Source organism: Plecotus auritus, assembly GCF_963455305.1.
Source record: "Plecotus auritus genome assembly, chromosome: 9".
Classification (NCBI taxonomy): domain Eukaryota; kingdom Metazoa; phylum Chordata; class Mammalia; order Chiroptera; family Vespertilionidae; genus Plecotus; species Plecotus auritus.
In genome coordinates, this window is record NC_137783.1 from 37,055,883 (window position 1) to 37,075,513 (window position 19,631).

The 19,631-nt window shown below is 37.2% G+C and overlaps 1 protein-coding gene across 3 annotated transcripts in view; it reads right to left on the reverse strand.

Annotated features, from left to right (window-relative positions):
- Window positions 1-19,631, reverse strand: part of RHOBTB1 (Rho related BTB domain containing 1) — a 67,781-nt gene that overhangs the window by 18,597 nt on the left and 29,553 nt on the right. For 2 of the 3 annotated variants that reach the window (XM_080642949.1, XM_080642948.1), the window contains exon 5: window positions 2,614-2,799. The exons of the other annotated variant lie outside the window; for it this stretch is intronic. In XM_080642949.1, the coding sequence (XP_080499075.1) occupies window positions 2,614-2,799 (186 nt within the window). The remainder of the gene's footprint in view (window positions 1-2,613; window positions 2,800-19,631) is intronic. 3 annotated transcript variants of the gene reach the window in all.

The following is a 19,631-nucleotide window of genomic DNA, read 5'->3' on the forward strand; positions in this document are numbered from 1 at the left end:
AATTTTCTAGAAAAGGCCAATAAATTTAGCGAGACCCGCGAGGATATGAAAAAGGACCAACTAGAAATTAAACATACACTGACTGAAATAAAAAATATTATACAGAGACCTAACAGCAGACTAGAGGAACGCAAGAATCAAGTCAAAGATTTGAAACACAAAGAAGCAAAAAACACTCAACTGGAAAAGCAAAAAGAAAAAATAATCCAAAAATTTGAAGATAGTGTAAGGAGCCTCTGGGACAACCTCAAGCATACCAACATCCAAATTATGGGGGTGCCAGAAGAAGAGAGAGAGCAAGATACTGAAAACCTATTGGAAGAAATAATGACTGAAAACTTCCCCCACCTGGTGAAAGAAATAGACTTACAAGTCCAGGAAGCGCACAGAACCCCAAACAAAAGGAATCCAAAGAGGACCACACCAAGACACATCATAATTAAAATGCCAAGAGCAAAAGACAAAGAGAGAATATTAAAAGCAGCAAGAGAAAAACAGTTAGTTACCTACAAGGGAGCACCCATACGATTGTCAGCTGATTTCTCAACAGAAACTATGCAGGCCAGATGGGAGTGGCAAGAAATATTCAAAGTGATGAATAGCAAGAACCTACAACCAAGATTACTCTACCCAGCAAAGCTATCATTCAGAATTGAAGGTCAGATAAAGAGCTTCACAGATAAGAAAAAGCTAAAGGAGTTCATCACCACCAAACCAGTATTATATGAAATGCTGAAAGGTATTCTTTAAGAAGAGGAAGAAGAAGAAAAAGTTAAAGATAAAAATTATGAACAACAAATACATATCTATCATCAAGTGAAACTAAAAATCAAGTGAATTAAAAATCTGATGAACAGAATAAACTGGTGAATATAATAGAATCGGGGCATAGAAAGGGAGTGGACCGACAATTCTCAGGGGGAAAGGGGTATGGGGGATGTGGGAAGAGACTGGACAATAATTGTACACCTATGGATGAGGATAGTGGGGGGGGGGTAAGGGCAGAGGGTGGGGTGGGAACCGGGTAGAGGGGAGCTATGGGGGGGGGAAAAAGAGGAACAATTGTAATAATCTGAACAATAAAGATTTAAGAAGAAAAAAAAAACCTACGAAGAAGTGAAAAATTGGGTCTCTGAATTGTTTGCCTCAAAACAAGAAAAGTTCTATTGGGACGGTATCCACAAATTACCTGAAAGATAGGGGAAATGTGTAGCTAGCAATGGACATTATTTTGAATAAAGCACTTTTGATGTTTCTCTTGAAAAAAAAAAAAAAAAGATAATACAGAATTTGGATTTGAAGACCTGGATTGAAAAGAGGAGAAACTGTAGGGTGCTGCAAAAATGGAAGGGACGTATAGGAAAGAAAGTGGAACATCAAGGTTTGTTTCTGTGGGCATTTGTGCTCCGTATCCTGGGACTGGCTGGAAGATCACTAACTGATGACACTTTTCAAGGTTAAGCTCAAATATCACCTCCTTTATGCAATCTCATTACTGCTCTTTAGAAGGGCTTGGACCCTCCCTGTCCTCTAGAGCTCCGTAACTCTCCCCCAGTCCTCCACATGTCCATGGTTGTAAGGCCTGATCATCTTAATCTTTTCTTTTATAAAGGAAGTTCTGAGGCCTGGGCAGTCTCTTATTCACCGTAAGTCCTCTATGTGGCTTCTAATATTCAATTCAGAGGCCATCTATTTAAGAACAGAATGATTGTGAAAATTTTACATGAAATGTTTTCAGAAAATGTATCCAAAATGTACCCAGAACATCAGAAATTATTTAAACAAAATAACATTTGCTTTTGTTGTGAGAGCGTAAAAAATTGTATCCAGATAAAATTTTGTAACAAGCACATTAGCAAATATTGATGGAAGGTATTAATATCAGCATTTTGAAAAGATATGCTCTTCAGAAAAAAATGCACTTACATGAAACACATAAAATTATTTTTGTAAAGGGAATATTGAAGGAGCATAGGTTTTTAAAAACTCTTATTGCCCCCCCCAATTGGTATCCACATTTTAAAATTTTCCTTGATTTGATTTTTAAACTTGTGACACATTAAAATATAACCACTAGAAACATTTAAAAAGGTGTTGTTTTGCAACTATAGTTCCATATGATTTTTAAAGCCAGACACTGTCATTTTGGGAATGAAATACTCTCAGAGGTTGGATTGAGGACAATGAGATTATAAATGTTGGACATGCATATGTGTATAAACCTGATGATCCTGGGTCCAAAAATTGTGCTGATCACTCTGTTATTTAACTTTATTATAATCATAATTTCAAGAATGACATTATGAGTAGCTAACATTTTGTTTAATACTTTACAAACTTCAAAGCACTTTTGTCTACACCATGTCATAATTAGAGAATTCACTTCAAGCACTGGCCAACCATTTAGTGAAATGGGTTTTTACCGAAGAGGTGATATCACCGTGAGAAGGGTTGGGACACGCCCCCTCATGCTGAATAAGCTGACTGAAAGCTTATGGCTGGTTGAAGGGGTCCTAAGACTGTTACAGAACAGAACAGCAGGCTACAGAGACATCTACTACCTCTACATTTTAATTTGGCCAGCACAGAGAAACACTGAGTCCCTTGGCTTACCTTGCTAAAGGGCGTCGGGCTCGATTAACAGCTTCAAGATCAGCATAGCGGAGATCTAGCTGGCAGCCAACTAGGACAACAGGTGTGCGGGGGCAAAAGTGCTTGATTTCTTGATACCACATGGTTTTCACATGATTTAGGGAGTTGGGATTAGCAATAGAAAAGCAGAGGACCACAACATCAGACCTAAAAGGAAATAGAAAACAACAACACTGTATCACCTTTTCACTTTTTTTCTTTTATCATTAAAGTTCCTTCCCACTCCCATCCATCTAATGCCAATGATCATGTCATAATTTAAAAAAAAAGAGAGATTAGATATTAAACTACATCTTGAAGTCATGCAAAGAGCCTGATAAGCCCCCATAGTCCAGCACCAGCACAGCCCAATTTCATGTCCACATTGCACTGCAGAATGTCTATGCACTGACAAGTTTCCAGTGATGCTATTCTATAGTATAGAATGGTGACTCAAGCTTGACTCAGTCCTGGAACCACAACATGCTGAACTATTTCTGTTCATCACAAGAAATAGTTTCAAGATAATAGAAAATAATACAAACTACCTTTTAGCAGTTAAACATAAAGGTGATGATGACTCAACCCAATGAGATAAAGCAAAGAGTTTAAACAATACTGAAAACGGAACAGGTATTTACTGTACAAAGTGGCAAATGCTCAGAAGGATTTCTACCCTTCTTCCCACTTCAGCACATGAGTGGAAAGCACAACCACTTATCTGGTTCTGAATTTGCAGGGATTTTGACTCAACCAGGTATAAGGTAAGAAGGTAGTGTTCAACATAAAAATAGCAAGAGTTAAATGGATGGCTAATAAGATGAGAAAATGTTGGAAGCAGATTTCTCAATATTATTTATGAAACATAGCAGGTAGATGGGGAAAAGAAAAATTGCTTTATAGTCAATTTTGACATAAAGATCTTTCATTTTTATATAACAACTTACCATTCTAGAAGCCAAAGAACTGTTTTACAAGACAGTTGTTCCATTATGGTGTTTGACAGATAGTTGCTAAAAGGTATCTTTAAGAAGAATTATAAACTATCATTCTAGGTTGAAACAGGCTCAATGATGACTTTGAGAACATTGAGGCAGAAGAGTATAAGGAACAGGAAAACTTATGCCCAAGGATTCGAGATTATCTTGCAGCTAAATTCATAAATAAACTTATAATTTTATTAGATGTTAATTTATTGCCTTTATTGTTATGTAATGAGAAGGATCAAGTTGATTAATCGAAACACCATCTTTAATTTTTAATTTTTTTAGCTCAAAATAAATGAAGGGAAATTTATATATGTTGGAAATTAGAAAGGAACTAGTTCAAAGAGCAGGAGCTAACATTCCATGGGGACCTGAAAGAAACATATATTGAAAGCCTGCCTCTAATATTTACCACCTGAGCAGGAGATTCAAGGGTCCAGAATTAAGTAAAGTTAGCAGGATACAAAATAGATACCCAGAAATCAGTTGCATTTTTATATACTAATTATAAACTATCAAAAAGGGAAACTAAAACAACAATCCCATTCACAATTGCTTTAAAAAATTACTAGGAATAAATTTAATCAAAACACCTTCTTTTAAATCATTAATGAGCTTTCCCCCCTACATATCAATAAAGACAAACAAATATATCCAGGCAACCATAAAATTTCTAAAAATAATCATTTGCAAGGTAGAAAACTGCAGGGTGCTTACATTAAATGTAAATCACAAGTTAACTCTTTACATTTACACATATATATATATACACACACACACACACACACACACACACACACATACACACACACACATATATCTGCAACTGATCAGAGCAAATATAGAGAAAAATGCTGAGATTAAAATATTTATAAATCACAAAAGAGGACCTAGGATTCAAAGTAGATAAATGTATTAATCTGCATGTGTAGTGTCCTTGAAATAAAGATATTATCAAAGATTCTTGGATACTGGAAAATATCTGTAAAATATCCATAAATATATCAATGAAAAGGAAGCATGTCTTGTCTTTGGGGTTCTGATTTATTAGAATATTCTGTGCAGTCTTACTTCCAATCATCATTAATAACAGAAACCAGTAAAGCCAAGAGTGCTTTGAATTTAACATTTTTTTAGGAGCTGAGTTTTCTATTATTCATAATCCTATTTATATAGGATATCTGATGTAGCTCTGCTGTAAGCTTCATCCTGATCATAAAATAAAGCCACCATGAATTTTGGCAGTGTGAGAATAATATGGCAATATCCGAGGTTCAATATTATAGAGAAAGAACTGAGAAAATGTATTTAGCACTTAAAAGTGGAATAGTATGTATTTGTATAAAACTGTTCAAATTGGTACCTTCTCTTTCCATATTAAGGTATGTGACTATAAAGGAAATCATTCTCAGGGCTTAATTTATATGGCAGACATGTAGCTAAATGTCAATTCCATTATCTAATTTTATGATACATCATGTGATGTTTTGAAATCAGAGCTAGCTCTGTTGCCAAGGTTACTGTGATAACACTCATGCCGCTGAACACATACTAGTTACTCTCCAGATGACCTGTAAACAAGTAGAGACAGGACCTTGGGGGTTGGAAAATATGGAATCTCCTGATGATAGCAGCACAATGCCATCACACAATACAAGTCCGGAGGGGCCAACTTCTAACTGTGTCCCATCAATATTTCAATGTAGGACATGCTGTTGGAAAGCTAGAAATATAATTCCATGCTCTGTAAATATTTGCCTCAAAAGAATGATAGTTAAAAAGAAGAGATTGTGCTGAGAGGAACACTACCTCTGAGACAAAATTCTACTGTATCCTTAGAATAAAGTTATTTTTTCCCCTCTTTAATGCACATCCATGAGAATCTGTCCCCATAATTTTATATTGAAAGCAGTTAAAAATATCATCTTTGCTTAAATGTATTCAGTTTAACCCTTACTGATCTAAATATAAATGCAAATGAAGAAAACATTGTGCACAGATGATACAGAATCCTATTCCTTAGGTTGCAATATGAATGCAGTACTCAAAACCTGATTTTATCCAAGAAACTGTGTCAATGAATATAATAATAGGGCCATAGGAAGATGCTGCTTTAACACATTCCTCCTTATCTCAACATTCTCTTCTAATTCCTCATTCTCAACACATCAGTATCCTCTGTGACACAAACACCTATACAATCAAGTAACTATTTTGAGAATGCCATTTATTCCCTCTGCTTTTTTGAGCCATTTTTCAATGTAGTCAAAGAAGGCACAAAACCTACAGTGAAGAATATCTCCAGCTTTAGGCAGAATTCCAAGGAACTAAGATATTAAATAACCTTTAATCAAACCATTCATTCCCATGTGGAGACTGTTCAATGTCTACACAAGCTCATGTTTAAAAATGCCATTCCTACAAAGGATAAAGAGAAAAAGGCAGCTTTTAGCATTTTTACTTCTATTGGAGCTAACATTCCATGGGGACCTGGAACTGAAACTGTTATTATTATTATTATTTTTTTTTACTTTGAAGAACTGAGTTTAAAAATAATTGGGAGGGGGTGGTATGATGAGGACATTCTCCCATATTAAACAGCAGGATTAGCCTGGAAATGACCTCAGGGTTCCTATTTCAGCTGTAAAAAAACCTGATAGGATTTAAATGGAGTCCTACAGCTGTTTGGAACAGAATGCATAAGAATTTGAGAATAAAGAGGCAAAGCACAAAGTAGATAAAACTCGAAACTCCAGAAGTTGAATATTGAGAAGGGGGTAGAAAGAAGTTTGGATTACTTATTTACTTATTTATTTTTGTGATTGGGCTAAGTAACTGTATTAGAAAGCCAGAGTTACAAAGGATTCAAATGTATAGTCTCAGCTGAGTGCCTATAAATATTTATTGTTTTGGAGAAAATGTGATTTCTTGTTCCTAAGGGGAAATATACATATAAAAGTTTCACTAGGGTACTAACATACCAAATAATGCCCATGAAATAATGTTTTGATTAGCTAAGTAAAAAACAATCCACAATGTTCTGAAAAACTGAAAATTCACAATGTTCAAACATATAGACTTACTTAAGTCTATATGTTTGAACATTGTGAATTTTCAGTTTCAGGAGGGGTAGCAGGTGGGGAGGGAATCAGAAAGAGATCTAGTCATCCAAAAATGCTTGAGCTGATAAAGCCAACCTCAATCACATCAGTTTTTCTTCAGATGGTAAACAAACAAAAAAGCATATTTTTCAGTGATCTTTTAAGTAGAACACTGGCCAAAAATAGCATGTGAAAAGATTGGCAAAGATATCTGGATAACATAAGGAGTGTGCATGCAAAGTTGGGACCAATCTTTGTTGGAAGATTAAAGGAAAAAAGTCTGAAAAAAGTGCATCTTCCCCACATATCTTGGCCAGAGCTACACATTAAACAGCAAATGCCACACATGTTCTCAAGGCCTGTCTTTATAAAACTACAATCAAATACAGCAAACATAGTAGGAAAAGACCAGAGAAACAATGAGAAACTGAACTGCTTTTCCAACCAGAAATACCAAATTCATCCTTTGAAGAAGTGGTTGAAAAGGGTAGATAATCACTATCAAAAACTGGTTATTAGGAACGAGTTTCGTATTAGTAAGTTCGTTTCTATCCCAAAGGTGCTTCTTGTGTTCCCTTTTCTAGTCCCATCATTGTCCAGTTAACTTATGCTTTCTTATCTGGTTAAGTGAAAAAGAATTCCTAAATTATTCTTTCTCTGAGAGCCTAAAACCAGGCAAATCTGATGGGCAATGTGAACGACAGCGGAGTCCATGCAGTATACCAGACAGCTGTGAGAGGGATAGCCAAACACTCATCTCCATGGGCCAGTTCTGGTAGGGTGTCTTGAACTTGGTGACTAAAAGAAAGCTAACAATGATATTAACCTGAGTCTTGCCTGCAAGTGTGTCCTTTTTAACAAACATTTTTAAGCCCTTTGTTCTATGGATCCTACCTCTTTATGTCACTACTGCCTATTATTCTTTTTCTTTTAGTAGAGACATCCATACCCTTTATATGGGTAGAGATCATGGTCACATTCTTTTCTTTGTCCCCTTTTGACAAAGACTCAAGTAAGAGTCTCTGACCTCCACTTTTGGGGCTTCAAACTTCCTCTTCCTCCCACCCCCAAATAATCGAGGTAGGCTCTTTTCAGAAACATTTTCAAAACCAGTCATGTCAACAATGCACCTTTCATGCATATAGTCTGACAGCGCTATGCAAACAGACAGACCCAAACAGCACAAAACAGTTGGGAGCATGGCAGAGAAAAGAAATGTGTAACATGTGGCTTGGGAAAATTTTAGTAGGGGAGCAGCCCGGTGGTGTGTATGAGATGTGGAGGGATTGTCAGTGATGGTGAACATAACCACCTGGAGATGAATGGCTGTGTAAACTCATACTCATGGAAGATGGAAAGGCCTGCAGGGGAACGCCTGGCAGGGCAGTACCATGCAGTGCCCTGGAGGTGAGCAGAGAAATCAAGTCAATACTTTACCAATAGCAGTGAGGCTTCTTAAGGACAGATGTTATGTGGGAAAAACTGTGAAAACACCCTGAAATATATTCAGATTTGGGAATGATTAGTGTGCGCAACTATTTCTTCTAAGCTCATAACTGCATATTTAGTAGGAATCAGCATTTTAAACCAGTCTTCCCCCACCCTCCAAAAATGGGACCAGAGCAATGCACACTCTTATGCAGGGAAGCCATTGCCACACCCCAACCAATGCCACCAAACCCTAAGAAAAATAATATGCAAGTCTTAAAAATGGTTGGTTTTACCATCATAGCACAAATATCATGGGGGGAAATGGCCCTGCCCTAGAAGGTTGTTGGTTATCATCCAATAGAAACTGGCTATTTTCCACTTGATATTCTATTTTCTATACTTACCAATCTATGCTTCATTTAGTATATTCTTACACCTCACACAATCATCAGAAAAAGTTGAATGCATGTGAAATTGAGTGAGGCACAAGTAATTTGTTAGAAGAAATAGGTTAAGCAATCTGATTTAACTCCTGGTCAATGGAAGCAGTAAGTATTGACATAAAGAAGGCTTGCTTAACAGGAGAAGATGAAATTGTGGTAATAAATGCCCTCCCTTCTCCACCTGTCAGTCTCATTTCTCTTTGGCTTTCCCTGTAGCTAAGTGACTAAGGAACTTCCTTCCTACACTGTTAATGTTTTCTCCTGAGAGCAAGACTAGCTGTAAATAGAAGAAAGCCTCTGTATCAGCTAGAATGTCAGATGGGAGGTCTCTGGGATTAACCTCCCTGACTGTTCTGAAACAAACTCTCAAGATCATTCTACCACAATAAGAAAGGGAATTTAACCCAGGTCTCTCAGCAATCCTCTTTGAATGGATAAAGGTACAAGAACTTGTTAAGTCACTCATCTAATATCAATAAGCAATCATTCAATCATTTTTTCAAAAAATATTAACTGGTAACCTGCTGTGTACCAGGCAATCTTCTAGACATTGGGGACACAACAATTATTTAAGGACACAAATGACTGTCCTCATTGTTCTTATCCTCCTCATACAGAGACAATAAGCAAAACAAGCAAACAAAAACAGTAAAATACATAATATGTTAGGTAGTGACAAGTGCTAACAGAAAATAAAGCAGGAGATGGGGACAGAAATATTGGGGAGCAGAAGGTGCTACTAAAATGAGGCCAGGGAAGGCCTTAGTGAGAAGGTGACATTTCAGTAAAGACCAGAGGAAGTGAGGGAGCTAACTTGCTGATATCTTGAGGGAGAATATAGTGGAACAGGAAAAGCTAGTGCAAAGGCCCTGAGGCAGAAGCATGCCTGGGATGTTTCCCTGAGGGCTGGGGGAATACAGCAGGAGCTGAGCTGAGAGGCAATGCTGGGCAGAGGTAGGGAGAGCCTGAGGGCCTCTTACTTCAAGTGAACTGATAGACCATTAGGAGTTTTTGAGCAGAATGACATGATATAATCTGTTTTAAAAAGGCGAAAGATTTATGCAATCTGAAGAGAAACCAGAATACTGTAATTTATGTTTTAAAAGGATCACCCACTGTTATAATGAAAACTGACTAAGTGGTGGTGGGGAGAGGGTTGCCAGGAGGGATAAGGTAGGAGAAGGGGACCAGTTATGAGATAATGCAGTGAGAGATGATGGCGACTTTGGCCTGGGAGAAGATGGTAAGAAGTGGCTGCATTCTATATATATATATGTGAAAGTAGAGCCAACAGGGTTTGTTGATGGACTAGGTGTAGGGTATGAACAAGAAAAGTTGAGAATGCTGCTTGAGTATTCACCCTGATCAATTTTCTTCCCTGTTCCTCGTACTGACATCTTTAGTTCAGCATTTCTAACACTGAATTGTAATTATTTATGTGCTGTCTTTACCACTATATTGTAAGTTTCATTTTTAGGGATTTTGTTCTGTTCCTATTAGTTTGTCTTCCATTGTACACAACACAGCATTTGTAACAAAAGAGCCCTTCAGTTACTGTTTATCAAATAAAAAGCCTTATAGATATTGGAGGGTAAAAAATAAAGATGCCAGTATGTTTGCAGACTCAAAGTCTAAAAGAAATAAACTTAGGCCTAAAATAAGTCAGGGGATATTTTATAATTTCAATAAAGAATGAAAATAGTATGTGAGTTATTCTCTTTCTTCAGACAATTATTGCTGAAAGATGGCACTATAATATCTCTGGTAAACAGCAGAGATTAGCCAGGCAATATTGTTTTTAAATTATTTGAATTTATTTAAAAAACCCATTTACCCAATCTAATTGGATACTTTCATAACACCAGAATAATGGATTAATGATCTCTTCCAGGAATTAGATTATCTTCAGAAGCAAAGGAAATGTAAAGAAATAGGGAAGCTACTTTCAGAATTAATTGTGTTAGTTACATAGAATTAAGGCTTAAGGGAACACCTTCCATTTCACAGACCATCATTAAAAAAAATGCCAAAAACCAAATTTAAAAAAAATCACTAAAATAGAAAGATAGCCAAGGTGATAAGTTTAAAAGAGAATTTGAAAATTTGCTTTATCTTTCTGTAATTCAATACTTTGTCCTTCTGACTATGGTCTACACTGCATGCTGGGGGCACAAGAGTTCTGGGGAGAGAATGAAGTGATGGGATAATCGTGGAAATCTGATGAATAGCCAATATTAAAAGTTACTGATAGATTACTGTTAAGATTCACTGAAAAAATATTTGTTGAAGTGTCCTGTAAACTATGAAGTACTAATTATTGTCAGATTCATATGATTATGGGTTCAAAAGTCACCAAGGAAATATCTTGTGTATTACAGCTAATTAGAAGTAAGAACATTCTCATCAAGAGATATTTTCCTTTTTGCTTACCAGCTCATTCCTTTATTGATATGGACTTGCTGAAAGATGGCAACAGAATTACCCTTTGAAGACACAGTAGAATTACTTTACAGTCTCTCTTATTTTACCTCCTTATTTAAAAGAAAAAAACTATATGGACTGAAATAGATTTCTTCACCAGAAAATTCCATCACAAACTGATGTTTTTTCTCTTCCTCCATGAAGAAAATCTACTTAGGTAGATTTGACCCAAGTTGTCAAGCTTGTAGTTATTAAGTAGTAATAGAAAAAAAGGTAAAAAAGAAGGCAGAACACAAGATGTTAATGTATTGAACAATGCATGTTTTTTATTCTTTTTACCCATCTAGTGGCCTCGTTATTCAGATTGCTGTGGCATCTTTTGGGTTCATCAATGCTTTTCTGTGTTGAACCACAGACGACCGTTTCCCCAGCCATGGCCAGTGTTTGGGCAGCAGCAAGCATTCTTGTAGGTCTTAGAACACGAGTGACCCCAGTCATCAATCAAGCCCTGTTGCTATCTCATCTGGCACTGCTTTTTCCCAAGGACAATTTCATCCTGGACACAGGGCTGAGTCTGGCACGGGAATCTGGCCCTTGGGATATTCAGTCTTCTGGTTACAATACAAGATGTACCAGTTCAGAGCAGGAAGGACAGTATGGGACAGCAGGTGGAGGAGGGCACGGAGTATGGCACAGACGTATTTTCTGTGTTCCAGATGATTTGGCATCACTGAAATCCTATGCTTTAGTATACAATCCATAAATTTCCATCACCTTAAATTTTATCAGTTATTTATATGCATTTTGTCTAATGTATTTTTGTTTGTTTTGGATAAGCGCAAAGCAGTAATAATCCAACTTTAATTGTTCTCCTTAATGCCTCATCTTTGGGAAAATGGAATAATTACATATATAATTATTTTTAAAATGATTCTTATAAAGATCTTGGAAATGATACCCAGAGGAAAACAACCTATAGTTGGAAAAGCATTAGCATTAATACAAGTAATTCTCTGTTTAGTAATACTCATTCAAACAAGTCACTCCAAAAGAAATTTTCACATCCAAATATTGAGGGACAAAGAGAGGTTTGGGGTTGTGGCTGGCTGTGCCTCCCTCCTTTTTCTCCTGGCTTCACAGCTGATCTTCTCATTTGCTAATTCATTGAAGAGAGGCCTGGCACAAGTGTTTTCCATCTTTCTAACCTTCAGGTTGGTACAAGATTTGTTATTCTTATTTTAAAAGTTCAAATGTAAAATTCAACCTAGTGAAATAATTTGGTTTTTGTTATGATATTTCTTCATAAGTGCCTTAGAAAATCCTGGCTTGTATAAGATCAATCGATAGATTCATGCACTCCAACAACTAACATTCATTAAGCTCCTGCTGTGTACCAGGTCCAGGCATTGGGGACACAGAGTAGAAAGACAAAATCTCTGTTCTAAAGATACTAGTAATAATAGGAAAAGGGGAATGGGAAAAGAAGATTAAGGAACAATTTCCAAACAATGTGATCGTGTCTGTAATAGAGATTTGTGAAGGTATTGTATAGAAACATAAAGGAGACATACTTCACCTGGATTCTGAAGGTGATAGGGATGAAGAGGACTTCTGGGATTTTGTGACCCTTGATCTAAATTAGAATATGAGTGGTAATTAAGTAGGTAAAGAATAGATGGAGTAGGAACTGTAATTTTTCCATGTGGATGTAAAGCATGTTTGTGGGCAAGAGGCAACAGAGGATGGGGAACTATAAATATCTTGTTATGCAGGCAGCAAGAGATGAGGCTGGAAAGGTAGGTTGGGACTCAACCAGAGAAACTAACAAGGGTGCAACCTCATACCTCTACTTAGTGCTTAATCCAGTGAGAGGACAGTCCTGATAGCTCCCCTCTGCACCAATTCCCAGCCAGAGTGGCTGAGTCCCAAACAGAAAAGGTCATTTGTATACTCCTAGAGAACCACTGCATCCCCCAGTTCCAGAACAAACCCACTAGAAAAGACTAAATTGTTGCTATTTGATGGAGACATGGAAAACTTTCATGGAACGTGTTGTTCTCTATTCGGCTATCACAGGGTACCTGGTCAAAATAATTTCCTTAGAAAAAGATACACACATAACCATAACCAAAGACATAGGTTACTTGGTCAGACTATAACCTCACATCTGAGGGCTCTATCTCTTGGGAAAGGGAACCAGCATAATTTGGGGACAATTTGATAGTGTCCCATCATTAGCTTTGACTTTCTAAAACCATCCCATTTCTCATATTCTACTATTAAAAATCTGGTCCCATTCCCACCCAATTCCAAATTCACACAAATGATTTACGTTTTCAATGAGAACTTTAAGTTCTATAAATAATTAAAACATATATTGCTTACCATGCAAATTTTCTTGCATATCATAGACTACTTTTATTGCCCATAAAATATTTCTATTTTTTAAAAAAACTTTGAGATACAATCGAAATACACTATGCACCCCTTGGCACTATCATCCCGATCAAGATAACAGCCACCCATCACCCCCAAAGTTTACTTGTGTCTCTTTTTAATTTATTCCTCCCTCCCTCCTGTTTCCCAGGCAACCAACAATATACTTTCTATAATTAGAGATTGCATTTTCTAGAATTTTATACAAATGGAATCACATAGCATGTATTCTTTGGTTTTCTTTACTCTCAAGTTCTCTTTTTAATCTTCCAGAGATTCCTCCCTTTTGGCCGAGGTTCAGTAAAGAGCATCATGATAATTCCACGGCAGTGTTTACCAAAGCATAACTCGAGGACCATCTGCTTTATAATAATCCAGAAACTTGCTAAAATTTGCTGATTCATCTCTCCCCAGGACTCTGAAACCAAAATAACCAGGGTGCTTAGGCATACTCAAGTATGAGAGCTAGCACTTTTAGTTTAACTTCTTAGGGAACAACTATTCTTGTCCCTTGGTCCAACAAACTGTTTCTTTTATGTCTTTCTATTGTTTTCTATAACCTAGGCAGGTCTTAGTTCTTTAAGCCACAGCAGTACATATAACTAAATATCTTTTTAAAAAATATATCTTTATTGATTTCAGAGAGGAAGGGAGAGGGAGAGATAGAAACATCAATGATGAGAGAGAATCATTGATTGGTTGCCTCCTGCACACCCCTTACTGGGAATTGAGCCTGAAACCCAGGCATGTGCCCTTGACCAGAATCGAACCTGGGAACCTTCAGTCCGCAGGCCGACGCTCAATCCACTGAGCCAAACCAGCTAGGGCAGAACTAAATATCTTTAAGACATAAGTTGCAAGAATTTTCCTAGGTCCCTTTGTACTACACATGTGGAAATGTGGTTTGGATTACTTTCCCATAAAGAACATGCATTGCTAACTTTCCTCCCTTTGCTACCTTGCTATCAATTTATGAAGTCCACCACTGGGGCCAGGTCTTGGGTGAAGAGAGTTTAACACTTGCCTCAAGTGCAAAACTTACAGAGGTGCCAAAAATCTCAGTAATCCAGATGAAACACATCTTTAAAAAAATTACAGGAAAAAAAATCCATGATGAACGAAATACCAAAATTTTAAATATAATCAAGACCAGCAACAGTGCCAATACTGAGCCTGAGGCAGAAAAAACAACAACAAAACAAAACAAAAAACAAACAAACAAACAAACAAAAAAAAACAAACAAAAAACCAGTAATAGTGCTTCTATCTTTTAAAAAGCATTATTATTTATATTTTATGCTTGAGGTGGAATGACTTACTCACCTCACCCTAGTCTTGGCCCTGGTCCACCTCACTTTGATATGTTTCTCTCAAACAGGCTTTTTGCCATCCTGAAATCATCATTAGGATGTTACTTCTGGCTCAGCATTTAGAATGTGCCATGAACAATAAGAGCTACTTCAAAATACTCTATCTAGATGCATTAGTTGTTTCTGATTTTTCCCTCACCATTAACCAACCACAAGTACAGCCAATCCTAGACAAAGACACAAACCCATAATCCTGAATTTTTTAAAGGACCTCAAGCGAGCACTCAAATTGGTATGTATTCATGCTGTATCTGATTACATGTGCCTTCAATGTGAAACATCAGTTACCTAAGACACACAGAAACCACGGCTCTAATTAATGTTACCATTTAAAACATATACTGTACTTTTCATAGGAGCTAATAGTATTTGGGAAAAAACAGGGTGTAAGAATAATTTATAGAATAAATGGATTCCAACTAGACTGAAAATATGATTAGAAACTGCTGAGTATAAGGGCAAGTACAGTAGTTCTGCATGTTTAAGTTAAATTTTGGGGAGAAAGCACGCCATTATAAAATACAGACACGCCTCAGTATCCACAGGGATTGGTTCCAGTACCCGCTGTGGATACCATGATCTGAGGATTTTCAAGTCCCTTATGTAAAATGGTGTAGTATTTGCATGTAACCTATGCATATCCTTCTATATACTTTAAATAATCTCTAGATTATTTATAATATGTAATACAATGTAAGTGCTTGTAAATGCTGTTATACTGTATTGTTTAGGGAATAATGACAAGGAAAAATGTCTGTACATTTTTTAGGCTTAACTACATAGTACATGCCAGCAACAACATTAACATTGTTTTTCAGAATATTTTCAATCCGTCGTTGGTAGAATTTATGGATTCAGAACCTGTAGAAATGAAGGGCCATCTGTACCCAAGATTCCTACTCACACTCAGAAAGTTCACTTGAATGTATCATTTTTACTGGAAGGAAAAGGACTCATTTTTAGCTAGTTTTAGATGCACATAAAGAATTTGGCTCTTTGCTATGTATAAAAACTTAAGAGGAACAATGGAATATTAGAGCTGGTGACAGATGGTGAATGCTGGTCTTCAGTGTCCACAAAAACAAAAAACAAAACAGCATAAGAATTAGACTGCACCAGGAATAAATTTAAGTAAATTTCTGATCAAGCATCATCATCAGCCAAAAAGCATGGTGCAAAGGAAGGTACAGGAAAAGTTCAGTTTTACTGTCTCCTAGCTGTCTGACCTTGGTCCCTTTCTGTGCCTGTTTGCTCAACTATGAAGAGAGCTTTCTTTGCAGGGTCACCTCAGGAATGAAGTGGGAAGAGATTTATACAGCACCTATCACAGGCCTGGCTCATGGGGAGCTCCAATTTAATTGTGGCTGCTGTTGTCACCACCACCTCCAGCACCATAGGCTTTATTCAGTGTTTGAAGGGCCTGAGACAGATCAATGCTGGAAGTTTCCAAGGAAAGGAAACAATACAATTTATAATTATTTATGTGTGGTGTGACTATCAGAGAGGAATAGAGGGGCCCAGATGTCCTGTTGAAGGCAGAGCCCATCCTGTTTGTCTACATTTTCAGTGCCAGGTACCTAAGTGTGAACATTTCATTCTTATAATAGTTCCAGGGATAAACTTTGAGTTGTGTGATATCCCTTTAAAAAGAGGCTCTTTTCTTGCCAAAAAAGAGAGCAGCTGATCACAGTCATGGTTACTATGTACAGTCTTGTTCTTGACATTTAAAAAGATCCAGAAAAGAGCTTCAAAAGTTCATCCAAAAGTGGATAGAAAGTAGGTGGTGGGAAGACAGGCTACATGAGAGTTGGAGTCATTCACTCCAGACAAGAGAGAGTTTGACAGATTTCAAATGTGTTAAGTGTTGGGATGGTGATGCTGCTACTCTGCTACCTTCCATCTCCAGTGAACACAGGGCTCCTATCAGTACTTTTTCTTGGATGGATGACTTCCCTTTCTAAAGAAAATAATTCAACTAGATGACCTTTTGAGATCTCTTCTAGTTCTAAGTCTTTGCACAAATATGTAACAGCAAACAGACACTTCGCTCATCAAGGTGGAGTGGTTTTTCAGTTGCATCCTGTTTAAAATGAGGTTGAGGTAGCCTGGTATAGTAGGAAGAGTGGGAGCCAGGAGTCAGGCAGAGCTGGGTTTAAATTCACCTCTGAAATTCACTATTGGGCAAGTGAAGGAATACAACTTGACTCAATTGTATGCAGCCTGCAAATAACCTCTGCCTCCTAGGGTTCCTAAAAGGATGAACAAAGTTAATGTTGGCAAAGCATCAAATATTTTGACTGGCACATTATAAGCCTTGGATAAATTAGAGCTATTATTCTGATATTATTCTAGTTGGCTAAAAATAAATGGGTTGAATAGTTGACTATCATAAAAAAAGAGCAATGCCATTCTGGTTACAGTTATACTATGCTAGTAAAACTACAGATTGAAGTGAGCAGACTGACACCCTCCTGTGTCCCCAGGATCCACTCTGCTTGTTCATGCCAAAGAATGTTTGAGGGGGCAAATTATTAGCTAGTTTGGTGCTAAGGAGCAGAGGAAACTTTAGGTGAAGTCCAAGGCATCTTGGTAGAAATCTGGTTTCTCTCACTGTCACCACAAGAATCAAATGAATTATTTCAAAAAGGTTTCAAATATATTTCCAAGTACTAGTATAAAGAATATATCACATCTCACTGACTTGCAATTCACACCAAGCATAGTAAAAACATCAGTCAAAAAATAGGTTTGCAAACCAAACATTGTCAGGAACTGTAATTAGGATTTTTCTCCTTCACAAATGATATAAAGCTAAAAATAAAAGTCATAAAGAAATTCAACAGCTTTCACATAGCCATTAAATGCAGTGGTTGGACCCTTAGACTGAATAAAAGAAACTTCTGCCCGGCTGTAGTGGCTCAGTGGTTGAGCGTTGAGCTCAAGGTTCGATTCCTGGTCAGGGCACATGCCCGGGTTGCAGGTTTGATCCCTGATCATGCTGGAGGCAACCAATCAATGATTCTCTCTCATCACTGATGTTTCTATATATCTCTCCCTCTCTCTTCATCCCTGAAATCAATAAAAATATGTTAAAAATAATAAATAAATAAAAACTCCTACTACTATCAGAATTTTCCATAAAATGTAATATTTTGGTGCTGCATCAATAGGGTATTACATTTTTATCATTTAAAGAAAGATGCTGGAGTCTAAGACAGGAGCGTTTGTTTTTTACCAGTAGTGGGGCCTGTGCAGGATGCCTGGAGGCTGTGGAGAATTGGAAAAGACAGAGGAAGTACAAGGTACAAATATGCACATGAAGTGAGGCCCATGGAGAGCTGGTCCAGAAACACGGGAATGCTTCCTGAAGCCCCGTGTGTTGTTCAGAGAACTGGACTTGGCTTGGAAAGCATGTCCTGTTTTCATCAAAGGGGGACCTGGTTACAGTTGATAGAACCAAACCCGACAGACAGACAAGGGAGCAGAACAATGCACTTTGATCTGCTGGAGTCACATGCAAGAGCAGCTTGTTTTTTGTTGGTGAATAAGCACAGGCATGACAAGTGGTAAAATGACCCCAGATACATCAGGGAGCGGGGGAGGCCCAATGTAGATGCCTGTCAATATTAGGTCAATGAAGGCTATTGTGCCAGTCCATCAATCCTAAGCAGGAACCCACACGATAATGAAGCAGCCCTTACAGGACCACAATGCAACTTTTGCACTGTGGACCCAAGTTAAAATTTATGTTTTTAAAAGCATAAATTTCAAGTGGCAGCAAACCACTGAGGTACTGAAGCAAAACCCAAAGTCTCAGCAGGCTCATATTAGGCCCATCATTCTCACAACACTTTTTCAGAAGTGGGGTATATACAAACAGTCTTTTGAAATTTACCATATCTATTCTTACTTTGCTTCAAGTCATCATTTTATTATGCTTCCCTGAAACCATAGATATTACAAATGTGATTGCATAGTACTTATAAGCAGGTTCATTACTGTGTGTGTGTGTGTGTGTGTGTGTGTGTGTGTGTGTAATAATTGGACAAAAGAAACAAACTAACATAGGGAAAAACTAACATGCAACTGAGATAAAAATCAAGAACATCCTGGAAAGAAAAAAACAACAAAACAAAACTTAAGGAGAAGACAAGTATCCATGATGCTGAATATTAAGTTCAAAGACCTTGTTACCAAAAATTTTTGTTAAAGTTTTACTTTCATATGCCTCCTTCTGAATCCCTTTGAACAGACCTGTCTAAATTGCAGATTCTCTCAGTGTGTGAACGGCTTCTCAGCTTCTTATTCAGTATTCGAGGCCATTTGGAGATATGCCAGTAGAAGTGTGCTCAGAGGTTGCAGAGAGCTACCAGCTTGAAGGGCTAGAGGGGACGTTCAGAAACGCTTACCTCAATACCAAGGAGCAACTCCCGTGTCTGGAGTAGCTAAATAGTTCAACCCTATGAGGTAACACCATGTTTGATTTTGACAAGGGATAGCTGATCCACAAAACCTAAATTCTAAACTTATAATGAAAGGTGTTAATTTATAATTAAGGGGTAAGAAGATCTCCTTATCTGGATTTTGATAGGTATAACACATTCTCTATGATAGGCTTAAAGTTAAGGTCATGAAGGCTGTTGGAGTTTTGGTGACAAGAAGTTGCTAAATATTTTAAGGCATATTCCTTCTCGTGTCCTTCCAGATTAAGCTTCCCTTTACTGAACTTTCCCTTCTTCGCTTTCTCTTTTTTCTTTTTCTTTTTTAATGAAAAATATATATTAATGCTTCAGTTCATTTTGGAAATGTGTC